Source organism: Coregonus lavaretus (assembly GCF_964263955.1).
Source record: "Coregonus lavaretus genome assembly, chromosome: 25".
NCBI classification, from domain to species: domain Eukaryota; kingdom Metazoa; phylum Chordata; class Actinopteri; order Salmoniformes; family Salmonidae; genus Coregonus; species Coregonus lavaretus.
Genome location: NC_140012.1, coordinates 30,312,681 through 30,328,800, shown reverse-complemented (window position 1 = coordinate 30,328,800; position 16,120 = coordinate 30,312,681). Strand labels below are relative to the sequence as shown.

At 43.0% G+C, this 16,120-nt stretch overlaps 1 protein-coding gene across 2 annotated transcripts in view; it reads right to left on the bottom strand.

Annotated features, from left to right (window-relative positions):
* Window positions 1–355: 355 nt before the first annotated feature.
* phactr2 (phosphatase and actin regulator 2) overlaps window positions 356–16,120 on the bottom strand; it is a 47,795-nt gene continuing 32,030 nt past the window's right edge. The window contains exons 5-13 of one of the 2 annotated variants that reach the window (XM_084141979.1): window positions 15,497–15,715; window positions 13,802–14,345; window positions 9,453–9,634; window positions 8,922–9,078; window positions 8,615–8,670; window positions 4,427–4,488; window positions 3,288–3,425; window positions 2,487–2,563; window positions 356–2,319 (exon numbers count right to left, since the gene is read on the bottom strand). In XM_084141979.1, the coding sequence (XP_083998105.1) occupies window positions 2,304–2,319; window positions 2,487–2,563; window positions 3,288–3,425; window positions 4,427–4,488; window positions 8,615–8,670; window positions 8,922–9,078; window positions 9,453–9,634; window positions 13,802–14,345; window positions 15,497–15,715 (1,451 nt within the window). In that variant the 3' untranslated portion in view covers window positions 356–2,303. The remainder of the gene's footprint in view (window positions 2,320–2,486; window positions 2,564–3,287; window positions 3,426–4,426; window positions 4,489–8,614; window positions 8,671–8,921; window positions 9,079–9,452; window positions 9,635–13,801; window positions 14,346–15,496; window positions 15,716–16,120) is intronic. The other variant, XM_084141980.1, reaches the window with a different exon arrangement.

Below are 16,120 nucleotides of genomic sequence, written 5' to 3'. Positions count from 1 at the left end.
GCATAAAATGTGAGTTTAGCAGGTATCACAAACGGCTCGAAAGTAACACACATATTAGCTAGTGAGTTTAGCAGGTATCACAAACGGCTCGAAAGTAACACACATATTAGCTACTCATATTTCCAGCACAGAGATATGCCGCTTCAAAATATGACAATGAATATTACTTGAGAGACGTGTGGTCTTTGTTCAAGTGTGCGGCCCTGCCTGTAAGTTTGACCATTCTAAGAGACTGACATTTTTACTTTTGGCACTTGCTGCTGCCTAGATCCACAGGAGGTGCTTTGGACTATCCCTTCTCAACCGTGATCAATGGCCAAGAACCAGAGAAAATACATATGCCACTGAGACCGAGTGCCACCCCCTCCTGCTCAGCTTTTAATTGATCCACTCAATGGCTTCACAGTTGACTGCACAGTGGGCTCAGGCCAGGCAGACATTACTTTCCACTGCACAGATGATTTTCAACACAAACACACTTCTACAACATTTGGATCCTGGCCACTTTAAAGCCATTGTGCACAATGATCACAGAAGCAGTACGAAAAAAAAGTAGCTCATACAAACCAATACACAATGACGGTGAGACATACAGTGTGTGTATTTTCATCAATATACATGACATCCTAATGGATGTCTAAGTCAACATGTAACACCAATTCAGTGGCCATGGGGTCACTGTCAGTCTATGTAGCTAATACTGAAGGGTTATGGCATCTTCCTCCTGAGCATACACCGTTGATGTTTCACATAAATGGTATCTACAGTATGTACGTGATCAACAACTGAACAATAAAGCAATTTAGAGGCATATAATGCACGTATAGACCTATATGCATGATAGATATGGGAGTGGCAATAACTGCAAATACATTAATATTATGTACATTACATAATTAAAAGATACAGTACTCACATATGAACAGCACATAGCGCCATCAATCGAGATTGGGGTGGGTTTAAAAAGAAACTACGAAAATCGTCATGTACATCACATCAATGTAAAAATCTATCAGGTAATTGGCAGTAAAGTTGTGATCATGCATCAGATGTAGATTTTGTACACAAAATCTACAGAACGAGATAGAAATGGACATGAATACTGTGGTTCTCCTCCCATATTCTACACCTGCCCTTAGCAGTCTGAAATGAATATACATTCTGATGGATTGGTGCACCTTATCACAGAAATGTCAAAGAAATACTTTACAAAAGGCATTTTGGACATTTTATGAACAGGAATAAGCTCCTGTTGGATTTATCTGGGTCTGTAAAATGCTAACATTTACCACATCCTTTCAAACTACACGGACCATCCATTATGAACAGCTCAACCAATCAAAAGTACAGACCAATTCTGTCTGAACATGCTCAAATTTGGAAACTCACTGGATGACTTTCAGATAGAGGGGAACTTGCAAAGAATAGCCTACACCGATCAATAGGGTCCACTCTGCTCTGTCACCATAAAGATATGCTCAATAATGGTAACTTACAGTTCCAAAAAGCATGACATGTATAGTAATGATACATAATCCTTAGTATCTAGGCACAATGAATGTAGTCCCAGCCACTTTAAGATTAGCATTAACAATCACCCCTTAAAACAAGACCTAAAACACCTTCATTTCCACCATCAAAACCACATGGCAGTAAAAGTGACAATTCTTTCTTAAACACACCTTCCCATGCACTTATGTTAAGCTTATGACTATGTGTTTTACTTTTTGATTTGTGTATATTTTTCATTGCACTGTTGAGGAAGCTCGCAAGTAAGCATTTCATTGCACTGTTTACACTGTATTGATTTGATTACCGTTACTCTTGGCGGGACTTGCCTAACCTACAACATCGCCATAGTTGCTTGGTCAAAGCCTGTTAGGGGGCGTTAGGGAAGCCAAAAGGTACAGTATGTGGGTAATTCAATCAGCGCTGTGTTACAAAGTGCAAAAGTTGTTTTTCTTCAGGGTGTGCAAAGACGGTGAATGGGCATGGGCTCGGCCCATTCACATTCTCTGGATGGATATTGGCCTCTCTCTCGGTCTCTGCATCTTTCCACACAACACTAAAGCCCAGTCTGGTCTGTGTAACCAGGTGTGTCCAATGTCATTGATCTCTATAGCTGGAGACCGGTTGGCCCCAGGGGACGTTGTCCATGTGTCCGTGCCTAGGGGCATCTCGGCTCCAGGCTTCAGGGAGAAGCCCGACAGTGAAGCCCACAGCGGGACACAGGGCAGTGGGAAGAGAGAGCCCTCAGGCAGGGCCGGCAGCCGACCAGGACCCCCACTGGAGAGATAGACGCCTCAGGGCCGATGGAACCTGCCAAGGCACAGGGAAAACAGATGCTGTTGGTTCAGAACTGCAGTCTGCCCACTATAGTACACTGCATACTAGGAATAAATCAAACAGCAGTTTATTATCTTGTATGACTCATAATATAATGAAGTGTAATGGCTGGGGATAAATAAGATCAAAGTTGTCATTACCTGGTGAATTGCTTGCTCTCTTCATGAACTTCCATCTCTTTGCTTTTGAACTCATTCAGTTCTTTACGGATAGCAGCCTGAGGGAATATAAACATTCAAGATCAAAGTCTTCATTTACAAAGAAAAACTACCAAAACAACACCTCATTAAAAATAATACTAAAATGTAATGTCCTTATCAAACAGTCAGAACATCAATACTTTCAGACAGGTAAACATATTTCATATAACTGAAGATCAAAGATGCAATATGCAGAAATCGCTCCACCATTTCCTGGTTGCTAAAATTCTAAATAGTTCGCCTAACTTCAGTTTATGTGACAAAACAAGCAATTCATAGTGTAGAGAATCATTGTACCATCTAAACCTCTGTGAAATATATTTTCAATAACCAAAAATATTGTATTTTCAGCTGTTTTAAGCTGCTGTACAAAACCGAAAGTAAAAGGTGCAAAAACAAAACTTAAGAATGGGAAGCATAGAAATAGCACACATAGATCAACAGATCACTTTCAATGAGAATGACAGATCTTTAACTCACATTTCTTTGGGAATTTGGTCGGGTCGCCCATAAAGTTACATATTGCAGCTTTAAATGATTAATAATAATGAGTTTTTGTGAATAATGTATTTAGAGTATGGTTCAGGTGCTGGCCAGTCGGTGGCATGCATGAGGAATACAACTTTTTTGAATGATGCCTTTTTATAACCTATCTTAGTCCAAGTATTTAATCACATTATGAATGTCATGTATTTTAGGTTCTCTTGCAATAACATTATACAGTAGGAGTCTGGGACGCACTTTGTCAGCTGGAGTGAGCCTGGTCCAGGGTTTGTCTGCACGGCGGTCATAGTCCTTAGCATCTGTGCACTCCACATACTCATTGAAGCGCAGAATCCGCCGAGCCACCAGCTCAGCTACTGTGGGCCTCACACTCAGCTAGACACACACACACACACACACACACACACACACACACACACACACACACACACACACACACACACACACACACACACACACACACACACACACACACACACACACACACACACACACACACACACACACACACACACACACACACACACACACACACACACACACACACACACACACACACACACACACACACACAATAAGTAACCAGTGATTGACAACTGTAAATTGGGACTTCTAGACAAGACAGCTGGGGCATGGGAGAAGATGGATAGAGAGTTGTGGGTAAAGTTTAACTCCTTCCACAGAGCCATACAGGAGCAGTCTTGAAACTAGACTCCAGTTCTCATTATATCTGAGGTCAAGCCTCGTTGGCCTAACCCTGGCCAATCCCCTCTTCCCCCCCTGCCACCACAGGGAGCGAGCAATCTGAGGAATTTCAAGCAGCCTGATGCTACACTTTGAGGCATGCTGCTCACACAGAATTGGAATGCCCTACAGCATGGTTGCCCAACCCTGTTCCTGGAGAGCTACCCTCCTGTAGGTTTTTGCTCCAACCCCAGGTGTTACTAACCTGATTCATCTTATCAACCTTCTAATTATTAGAATCAGGTGTGCTAGATTAGGGTTGGAGCAAAAACCTACAGGACGGTAGCTCTCCAGGAACAGGGTTGGGCAGTCCTGCCCTACAGTATGCACAGTGGCAACAGTCATATGATTGCTGCATTTCAGCTTGTCAAAAAGTTAACTCATTCAACTAATTGACAAGGGACAAATGAGTTCGAAATGTCTTTGGTAATTCAGAAATCAAGACATTGTTCGGTAATTCAGTCTATATGAGTTCGACGTGTGTTTGGTTCCAGTTAATTCAGTTCCAGCTGTGTCCACCAGATGGATCTGTGTACCGCATATAATCAACACGAGTAATTACATTAGACATAAAAATCTATGAGATGCAGGCCAAGTATTGGTGTACATAAATAAAGTATAAATGACAGTACCTTTCGGGAGAGTCTCCTTTTAATCTCTTGTATGGCTTCATGTTTATCAGCCTCATTCGTCTCTGCAGTGAAATTGAAAATAAGTTATAAGTAGGCTAAGGTGGTACTTCACTACCTAATATAGTGATTATTAATTAAGCAATACGGTTAATGGAAATGATAAGGTGCTTATCTTTCCCATTGATTTTGGATCGTGCCATATGGCTGCATCTACAAAACAGATGGCCTGGGACATAGACTTATCTCAACAGAAGTCTGCTGTTGAGGTCTGAAAACATCTGACAAACTTTGATTTGGAGTTGTATTTTCTTAACCATACATAGTCAACTCTTTAAACCAGAGCACAGTGTAGACCTGTGTTCTATTCTTCAACAGGTAGTTGCTGAGTTGAGTGTGTGACAGATGTGTATAGAATCCCTGGGAGGCAGCGACCTTTGCCACTGGAAGCCTACTCATCTGCTTTCAATGAGGCAACAGTCGGTTAACTGCTCTCTCTCGCTCTTAGCCTCATGCATTATGATTCCACCACAAAGACCTCATACATAATGCAGTAAACACCCCAGCAAGATGACAACAACAAAATGGCCCCTTCTTTCACTGCTTCCTGTTTAATAGACAGGAAGTCTCCATGTGAACATTGACCGTATTACAGGAACATGTTTTAAGCCTGTTGATCAAATTGTACTCCTTTGATTTTTCTGTAAAGTGTGTTCCGATGCACTTTAGATGAAGTTTGACTTGATTAGAACAAAGTGAGCTAGCAGATAGAGAGAATGATCAGGTAAACATTAACACATTCCTATTGACTTTTATCATTACGTTCTCTGAGCCAAAAATGTAAAACATTGTCTGGCACAATAAGAGCTCAAGATGTTATCCTCTTCAAAATTAAAACATTTCACTGGTCATGCTCAATCTGGCGTAATATGTTTCACCAAATTGATTTACTAACCAATAAACTGGGCAAGCAGATGAGCCATTAGTCGATAACTGGCCTCCCTCCACATCAATGCACCATTAGACCTTGATGCACAGCTGTCCAAGCCAGAAGAACAACTTCACCTTTGTCTTGGATTCCAGCCGGGCTAATTCATTCACAAACACCATCTCCTTATGAAAACGTACCTAGTCTAGCATCAACCTTTGAAGAATGGGATAAAGTAATCAGCTTGTTTAGGTCATGTGGAACTGAACTATCTACACTGAACAAAAATATAAACGCAACATGTAAAAAAGTGTTGGTCCAATGTTTCATGAGCTGAAATAAAAGATCCCAGAAATGTTCCATATGCACAAATAGCTTATTTCTCTCAAGTTTTGGGCACAAATTTGTTTACATCCCTGTTAGTGAGCATTTCTCCTTTGCCAAGATAATCTATCCACTGACATGTGTGGCATATCAAGAAGCTGATTAAACAGCATGATCATGACACCAGTGCGCCTTGTGCTGGGGTATATTAAAAGGCCACTCTAAAATATGCAGTTTTGTCACACAACACAATGCCACAGATGTCTCAAGTTTTGAGGGAGTGTGCAATTGGCATGCCGACTGAAGAAAAGTCCATCAGAGCTGTTGCCAGATAATTGAATGTTCAATTCTCTACCATAAGCCTCATCCAACGTCATTTTAGAGAATTTGGCCTGAGAAACGCAGACCACATGTATGGCGTCGTGTGGGCGAGCGGTTTGCTGATGTCAACGTTGTGAAAAAAGTGCCCCATGGTGGCAGTGGAGCTATGGTATGGGCTGGCATAAGCTACGGACAACGAACACAATTGCATTTTATCTATGAAAATTTGAATGCACAGAGATACCGTGATGAAATCCTGTGGTCCATTGTCGTGACATTCATCCGCCGCCATCACCTCATGTTTCAGCATGTCCACGGCCCCATGTTGCAAGGATCTGTACACAATTCCTGGAAGCTGAACATTTCCCAGTTCTTCCATGGCCTGCATACTCACCAGACATGTCACCCATTGAGCATGTTTGGGATGCTCTGTATCGACGTGTAAGACAGAGTGTTTCAGTTCCTGCCAATATCCAGCAACTTTGCACAGCCATTGAAGAGGAGTGGGACAACATTCCACAGGCCAGAATCAACAGCCTGATCAACTATGCGAAGGAGAGCTGTCGCACTGCATGAGGCAAATGGTGGTCACACCAGATACTGACTAGTTTTCTGATCCACGCCCCTACTTTAAAAAAAAAAGGTATCTGTGACCAACAGATGTACAGTTGAAGTCGTAAGTTTACATACACTTCGGTTGGAGTCATTAAAACTAGTTTTTCAACCACTCCACAAAATGTCTTGTTAACAAACTATAGTTTTGGCAAGTCGGTTAGGACATCTACTTTGTGCATGACACAAGTAGTTTTTCCAACAATTGTTTACAGACAGATTATTTCAATAATAGTTCACTGTATCACAATTCCAGTGGGTCAGAAGTTTATATACACTAAGTTGACTGTGCCGTTAAACAGCTTGGAAAATTCCAGAAAAGGATGTCATGGCTTTAGAAGCTTCTGAGATGCTAATTGACATAATTTAAGTCAATTGGAGGTGTACCTGTGGATGTATTTCAAGGCCTACCTTCATACTCAGTGCCTTTGCTTGACATCATGGGAAAATCAAAAGAAATCAGCCAAAAAAAATTGTAGACCTCCACAAGTCTGATTCATAATTGGGAGCAATTTCCAAACGCCTGAAGGTACCACGTTCATCTGTACAAACAATAGTACACAAGTATAAACACCATGGGACCATGCAGCCGTCATACCGCTCAGGAAGGAGATGCGTTCTGTCTCCTAGCGATGAACGTACTTTGGTGCGAAAAGTGCAAATCAATCCCAGAACAACAGCAAAGGACCTTGTGAAGATGCTGGAGGAAACAGGTACAAAAGTATCTATATCCACAGTAAAACGAGTCCTATATCGACATAACCTGAAAGGCCGCTCAGCAAGGAAGAAGCCACTGCTCCAAAACAGCCATAAAACAGCCAGACTATGGTTTGCAACTGCACATGGGGACAAAGATCGTACTTTTTGGAGAAATGTCCTCTGGTCTGATGAAACAAAAATATAACTGTTTGGCCATAATGACCATCGTTATGTTTGGAGGAAAAGGGGGTATGCTTGCAAGCCGAAGAACACCATCCCAACCGTGAAGCACATTTTACATTTTAGTCATTTAGCAGACGCTCTTATCCAGAGCGACTTACAGTTAGTGAGTGCATACATCATTTTTTTATTTTTCATACTGGCCCCCCGTGGGAAACGAACCCACAACCCTTGCGTTGCAAACGCCATGCTCTACCAACATCCCTGCCGGCCATTCCCTCCCCTACCCTGGACGACGCTGGGCCAATTGTGCGCCGCCCCATGGGTCTCCCGGTCACCGGCCGGCTACGGGGTGGCAGCATCATGCTGTGGGGGTGCTTTGCTGCAGGAGGGACTGGTGCACTTCACAAAATAGATGGCATCATGAGGAAGGAACATTATGGATATATTGAAGCAACATCAAGACATCAGTCAGGAAGTTAAAGCTTGGTCACAAATGGGTCATCCAAATGGACAACTTATTGTGGGAAGCTTGTGGAAGGCTACCCGAAACGTTTGACCCAAGTTAAACAATTTAAAGGCAATGCTACCAAATACTAATTGAGTGTATGTAAACTTCTGACCCACTAGGAATGTGATGAAATAAATAAAAGCTGAAATAAATTTCTCTCTACTATTATTCTGACATTTCACATTCTTAAAATAAAGTGGTGATCCTAACTGACCTAAGACAGGGAATTTTTACTAGGATTAAATGTCAGGAATTGTGAAAAACTGAGTTTAAATGTATTTGGCTAAGGTGGATGTAAACTTCCGACTTCAACTGTATATCTGTATTCCAAGTCATGTGAAATCCATAGATTAGGGCCTAATGAAATTATTTCAATTGACTGATTTCCTTATATGAATTGTAACTCATGCAACCATTTCAAAGATTTGACTGTTGCGTTTATATTTTTGTTCAGTATATAATCTGAAAAACACACATGACCAAAACCAGAAGACAAACAGACCTTGTGTGGGGGAAATGTCTTGTACAGTACTAAGGGGTTGTTGCGCTGCTGTGGTCTGACTGGGGACAATGTGGTGCAGTCTGTCTGTGGTGGCGTCTGTCTATTGTCACTCACGTTTCAGAATGTTCCTCTGCTCCAGTTCCTCAGTGCTGGGCCTCTGACTAAGTCGTCTGTGAGGGACAGAGGGAGAATGAAACGAGACAATACCTCAGTGCTTTGGGAACAGGGGTCAGTTCCCCAAAAGCTTTGTAGCACTAAGAACATCCTAAATCCCTTGGATGAAAGATGATTTCAGTGCTACCAAGTTCTCGGGAATCTCACACCAGAACAGTTATTTCAGATTAAATACAATCTTAAATACACACAAAGCGTGTGTTGGCGTGTGTGTGTGTGTGCATGACTCCATAGGTGTACTCCGTACCTCACTAGCTTGGAGTGAATCTGCTGCCGGAGTTCCTGCCTCTCGGTCTCAGATGTGCGAGGCAGGATGTTCTTCTCCTCCAGCTCTCTCTTGCTGGGCCGATTGCCCAGTTTGATGGCCAGGGTGTCCCTGCGGCGGATCTTACTGGCTAGGGAGCCTACAAAACCAATAATAATAATGAAAATCTAGCTAGCCCTCCCCCAGCCTACGCCATGCAGGCTGAATCCAGAGAGTATTAAAATGGTCTGAGTCAGAGGACAAGAGTACGGCTTTATAGGAATGCGTGCTGTGCAGTAAAGATAAAATATAAGTCAAGAAGTAAATATAAAACCAACCATAAAGAGTGTGGAAACACAATAAAGTGAGATTGTTTTCAAGGTTATTTTCCTTGTTTCTAGTGCACGAGTGGCTACGGATGAATTTGTTGCAAGGGCTGGACAGACAAAGACATTTAACACATGCTGACTGACTGACTTAAAAGGCTAGAATACAATTAGCTGTATGCTTCTATATCTGCGACGGATTCCTTACTTGTGGTATACTCGTCCTCCTCATCCTCATCTTCGTCTCGGTAGAGGATGGGCCCATCTGAGTCGGAGTCGCTGACTGTAGACTGGTAGTCAGACTCCATAGTGCTGTCTGGGATGACTGTAACCTCTGGGCTCTCCAGGTTAACACTGTGGAGCTTCTTCTCTCCAATCCCATTGGTAGGCCTGGAGTCACATCATCAAAACCCTGATTAAGCATTCTTACCTGATTGATTTTCTTGTCTTTTGATTTATTTATCATGTCCATTGTTGTCCTTGTTGCATAATGGAAAACGTTGATAAACAAACTCTAATTACATTTTAGTCATTTAGCAGATGCTCTTATCCAGAGCGACTTACAGTTAGTGAGTGCATACACTTTCCTACTAATGAAGGGTGTATAGACCAAAACGCTGGTGAAAACAGGCCTTTTCTTTCCCAACGGTCTTTTCCACATGAACCTGGTATCATGAAAGTCATGTGAACTATCATATTTCTAATTGGTTTAAGGCCTACAACACAGACAGGGCTCTGTGACTTACTGTCCCAATTCAAGTTAAACCAGTTCAGCTCAAGGCTATGACGGCCATTTATGACATCTATGCTGACTCAGACGTGTGTGTGTGTGTGTGTGTGTGTGTGTGTGTGTGTGTGTGTGTGTGTGTGTGTGTGTGTGTGTGTGTGTGTGTGTGAGAGAGACAACCATTTACCACACCACCAATGTTTAAATAGAGGGCTAAAATAGGTTACTCCCTATTACACCGCAGCCATTATGAATTATGACAATACTGTATCCAGGTAGCGGTAAATGGTAAACTAGGCTGCTTATGCTGCTAAAATATTTACAGCATTTTCTGGGCTTTGAACTGAAGCTGTGGTGCCGTTCATCATCAGAACAGTACTTTGGCAATGAGGAGCCATCTACAAATACAGCACATACAGTGGGGAGAACAAGCATTTGATACACTGCCGATTTTGCAGGTTTTCCTACTTACAAAGCATGTAGAGGTCTGTAATTTTTATCATAGGTACACTTCAACTGTGAGAGACGGAATCTAAAACAAAAATCCAGAAAATCACATTGTATTATTTTTAAGTAATTAATTTGCATTTTATTGCATGACATAAGTATTTGATCACCTACCAACCAGTAAGAATTCCGGCTCTCACAGACCTGTTAGTTTTTCTTTAAGAAGCCCTCCTGTTCTCCACTCATTACCTGTATTAACTGCACCTGTTTGAACTCGTTACCTGTATAAAAGACACCTGTCCACACACTCAATCAAACAGACTCCGACCTCTCCACAATGGCCAAGACCAGAGAGCTGTGTAAGAACATCAGGGATAAAATTGTAGACCTGCACAAGGCTGGGATGGGCTACAGGACAATAGGCAAGCAGCTTGGTGAGAAGGCAACAACTGTTGGCGCAATTATTAGAAAATGGAAGAAGTTCAAGATGACGGTCAATCACCCTCGGTCTGGGGCTCCATGCAAGATCTCACTTTGTGGGGCATCAATGATCATGAGGAAGGTGAGGGATCAGCCCAGAACTACAAGGCAGGACCTGGTCAATGACCTGAAGAGAGCTGGGACCACAGTCTCAAAGAAAACCATTAGTAACACACTACACCGTCATGGATTAAAATCCTGCAGCGCACGCAAGGTCCCCCTGCTCAAGCCAGCGCATGTCCAGGCCCGTCAAGAACACCATCCCAACCGTGAAGCATGGAGGTGGAAACATCATTCTTTGGGGATGCTTTTCTGCAAAGGGGACAGGACGACTGCACTGTATTGAGGGGAGGATGGATGGGGCCATGTATCGCGAGATCTTGGCCAACAACCTCCTTCCCTCAGTAAGAGCATTTTTTATTTTTTTTTATTTCACCTTTATTTAACCAGGTAAGCCAGTTGAGAACAGGTTCTCATTTACAACTGCGACCTGGCCAAGACAAAGCAAAGTAGTGCAACAAAAACAACACAGAGTTACATATGGGGTAAAAAAAAACATAAAGTCAGAAATACAACAGAAAATATATATACAGTGTGTGCAAATGTAGCAAGTTATGGAGGTAAGGCAATAAATAGGCTATAGTGCAGAATAATTACAATAGTATTAACACTGGAATGCTAGATGTGCAAGAGATTATGTGCAAATAGAGATACTGGGGTGCAAAAGAGCAAATTAAATAACAATATAGGGATGAGGTAGTTGGGTGGGCTAATTTCAGATGGGCTGTGTACAGGTGCAGTGATCGGTAAGGTGCTCTGACAACTGATGCTTAAAGTTATTGAGGGAGATAAGAGTCTCCAGCTTCAGAGATTTTTGCAATTCGTTCCAGTCATTGGCAGCAGAGAACTGGAAGGAATGGCGGCCAAAGGAGGTGTTGGCTTTGGGAATGACCAGTGAGATATACCTGCTGGAGCGCAGACTACGGGTGGGTGCTGCTATGGTGACCAATGAGCTAAGATAAGGCGGGGATTTGCCTAGCAGTGATCTATAGATGGCCTGGAGCCAGTGGGTTTGACGACGAACATGTAGTGAGGACCAGCCAACAAGAGCGTACAGGTCACAGTGGTGGGTAGTGTATGGGGCTTTGGAGACAAAACGGATGGCACTGTGATAGACTACATCCAATTTGCTGAGTAGAGTGTTGGAGGCTATTTTATAAATGACATCGCCGAAGTCAAGGATCGGTAGGATAGTCAGTTTTACGAGGGCATGTTTGGCAGCATGAGTGAAGGAGGCTTTGTTGCGAAATAGGAAGCCGATTCTAGATTTAACTTTGGATTGGAGATTCTTTATGTGAGTCTGGAAGTTGAGTTTACAGTCTAACCAGACACCTAGATATTTGTAGTTGTCCACATACTCTAGGTCAGACCCGTCAAGAGTGGTGATTCTAGTCGGGTGGGCGGGTGCTAGCAGCGTTCGATTGAAAAGCATGCATTTAGTTTTACTAGTGTTTAAGAGCAGTTGAAGGCTACTGAAGGATTGTTGTATTTGAAGATGGGTCCCATTTGAAGATGGGACCCATTTGAAGATGGGTCGTGGCTGGGTCTTCCAGCATGACAACGACCCGAAACACACAGCCAGGGCAACTAAGGAGTGGCTCCGTAAGAAGCATCTCAAGGTCCTGGAGTGGCCTAGCCAGTCTCCAGACCTGAACCCAATAGAAAATCTTTGGAGGGAGCTGAAAGTCCGTATTTCCCAGCGACAGCCCCGAAACCTGAAGGATCTGGAGAAGGTCTGTATGGAGGAGTGGGCCAAAATCCCTTCTGCAGTGTGTGCAAACCTGGTCAAGACCTACAGGAAACGTATGATCTCTAATTGCAAACAAAGGTTTCTGTACCAAATATTAAGTTCTGCTTTTCTGATGTATCAAATACTTATGTCATGCAATAAAATGCAAATTAATTACTTAAAAATCATACAATGTGATTTTCTGGATTTTTGTTTTAGAGTCCGTCTCTCACAGTTGAAGTGTACCTATGATAAATATTACAGACCTCTACATGCTTTGTAAGTAGGAAAACCTGCAACATTGGCAGTGTATCAAATACTTGTTCTCCCCACTGTATGTGAAGGTTGAAAACTAAGAAACAACAGCTTTAAGAATGCATACTGTGAGTAGTAGTGACTATAAGGTAGAGTACTGTACATTTATAGACTTTGACTTTTGGGTTGACCTTACTGTTGAACACATGAGCAAGTGCAATGCCCCTGGGAAATAATCCATCTTCTCTGGGAGAATAAGTGTACCAGTAAAGCAAAACAATACAGTACAAATCTCTCATAGTTATGTTCCCACACAGGATAGCTTTTTACACTCCTCTGCCATCTTTTGCAGTACTGTATGACTCCCAATGTTAACCATCTCAAATGCAAAACACTGACAATGACGAACAATGTTGCCACATCATGTAATACAGTTGAAACGTTTCGATCCATTTACACGTGCAGTAAGAATTACACCATGCCTTCAATGGAGTTTTCTAAAGCATACTGTACTATTTTGGGAATCATGATTGCGGTAAAGAGCTTTCCAACCAATGCCACCAGGTTTCATTCTAAAGTTTCATAAGAGCAATTATGATGTAAGACGGCATTTTATTTTCTTCAGTTAGGAGGAGATGTTTAATGCCAACCTGGGTCAAACAACTAATTTCAAATACTTGAAATGCACTTGATTTAATTGGCCTGGTTCAATGGAACGGTCCCAAAAGTGCAGGATTCAAGCTACATCAAGTGTACCTCAAATATCTTAAATACTTGAAAGTGTGTTTGACCAGGGTCTTCTTATAGGGTTTTTCTGCACTAGAAGCCTATAGATCTGTGTTGCAGTATCGATACATACCACTGACATTTCTCTAACTCATGGTCTGCATCCCCCGACTGTTGCCCACGGTCACCACCTCCATCTTCCCCAGTCCCCAGGGCTTCCTCCGTGGAGCTCTCGCTATGAGACTCGGTGAAGAAAGTGTCCTCAGTGGCGTTGTTGACCAGAGGGGCCTTCTCCCCAGGGTCCTGAGGACTGGCTCCTGAGGCATTGTCTTTATCCATTCCAGTCAGAGAGGAGTCATTCTGAGCAGCAGGCTTGCCCTCTGGGCCAGAATAGGGCTCCTCCTTGCACCCCTGGTTCCCATGCCCATCCCCAGGGCCCGGGACCCGTCTCTCCCCAGAAAGGCTGTCTGTCTCTGGGGAGGCCTTGGGAGCTCCAGAGAAGCTGGAAGGGTCAGGTGCTGGTTGGAGGACGCGCTTGTTGGTCTTTTCTGTCCCAGTTGGGTTGGAAAGCCTGTCCTGGGAGGTCTTTGTGGTACGCAGTGTGGACGATGAGGAGGATGAGGACTGGGCTGTGCTCTTGGATGTGCCTCCAGTTTTCTTAGGATGAGAGGATTTGGCTAAGAGGAGAGGAAACTTCATTAGATTTATGTTAAACACAACAGCAAAAACGGGCATATGTCCTGTAGCATTTTATGCGCTTTTGTTAGTGCCTTCATTTCAAATGACCTGCCCAGGCACTACAGACAAACGTGAGCCTTTTGTCTAAGTCTGACACATTAACAGTCAATGACGCATTGTCCCTGACAGAAAACATTTATTAGTTCTATAGAATGTTGGGGTCATGTGACAGAATAAGAGGAGTATAATAATAATAATAATAATAATAATTTGGTGGGTGCTTATATTTGTCCTATTTCACACATGTACAAGTGTGTATTATAAGCATTCGTTTTTTTGCATTTCCCAACTCTCCCTGTGACACCTTCGGAGAGTGGGGTCATGGCCAGGGTCTAACAGTAAAATGTTATTAGTGGCTGTGAAAGAGGTCGTATTGTGGATAAGCCATTTGGCAAATATACAAAAGCTATTCAAAACCAAATAAACTACTGACACTGAAAAAGAGAACAATGTGCACTCAAAATGATTATAGGCAGAGGATAACAATGGATATTAAACAGAAACAGAAATATCAAGAGCCCAAAATCTGGCAATTCTTCAAAGAAACTCATAAAATACCAAGTTAGGCATGCCCATCACATGCAACACAATTGGCCCTGGGTAGCATAGTTTACTCCAGTGGGGTCAAACAAGTCACGTGCACAGACGCTGGTGCACACACAGACACGAGACATGGCCACACCTCCCTGGGAAACCAAACGATCCATGAACCAGATCATCATGCACCAAAGACAAAAAAAGCAAGGGTTCTCAGAAACCCTCGGAGGCAGGCAGGCAGGGGAACACAGATGGGACACACAGTACACAGTGCATCTTATTGTAGTGCTATGCTGTCTAAAAATTGAGAAGTCTCTGCAGGCAACTCTCTGTACACACTCTCCTCACTTCCCATTTCACAACAAGAACAATCAAACTTCTCAACTACTGTAAATCCCTAGCCGTCTAGTATGGACAACACCATTAATTCCTGAAGGGGGACCAGGAGGGATGGACTGATGGGCGGAGGGAGGCCTTCCACATGCGAAAACAGGTAAATTCTCCATGCCAACAGGGTTCTCTCTCCCAACCAACCAGTGCCACTGATACTCACCGTTCCCAATGTAATTGTTTCGAGGGTTTTGTTTGGGCGGCGGAGCGGAAGCTTGCTTGGCTGTGCTTTTGGGCAGCTTTTTACCAGCCGCAGTCCCGTCCCTGCGCCCTGCTGTAGCCCCACCAGTTGATTTGGGAGGAGCGGTGGTGGTGGGGTGTTTTTTAGCCTCCCGCGTTCTGGCCTGGTTTCCTTTTGGAGTATCTTTGCTTTCATTCCTCACTAAGGGGGGGTAGAGGAGAGGGGAGCAGAACAACCTCTCCTGTAATTTACCAAAATCCAGAGGGAGGGACTCAGGGAGAGACAAACACAAGGGTAATGGATAGGAAGGCTTACGTCTGATCAGGGGAAAGAAGAGACCATGAAGAAAAATGTGTCTAGCTAATAATCGTAAAAGTGGGGAACGTAAAGTGGCTGCATTCCGTGCATATCCAAGGTATGAAGCGAAGTGATATGACCTGACCTCCAACCTAATGTGTATTATAGTGATGGGGGGGGGAAGAAAATCGATACAGTTACATATCAGGATATTATTTTAGACGATATATATTATTGTTTTGACAATATCGCAATATTATTTATGTGCTAGTTGGCTATACTGGCACCAAAACTCCAGTATCTTGTTCA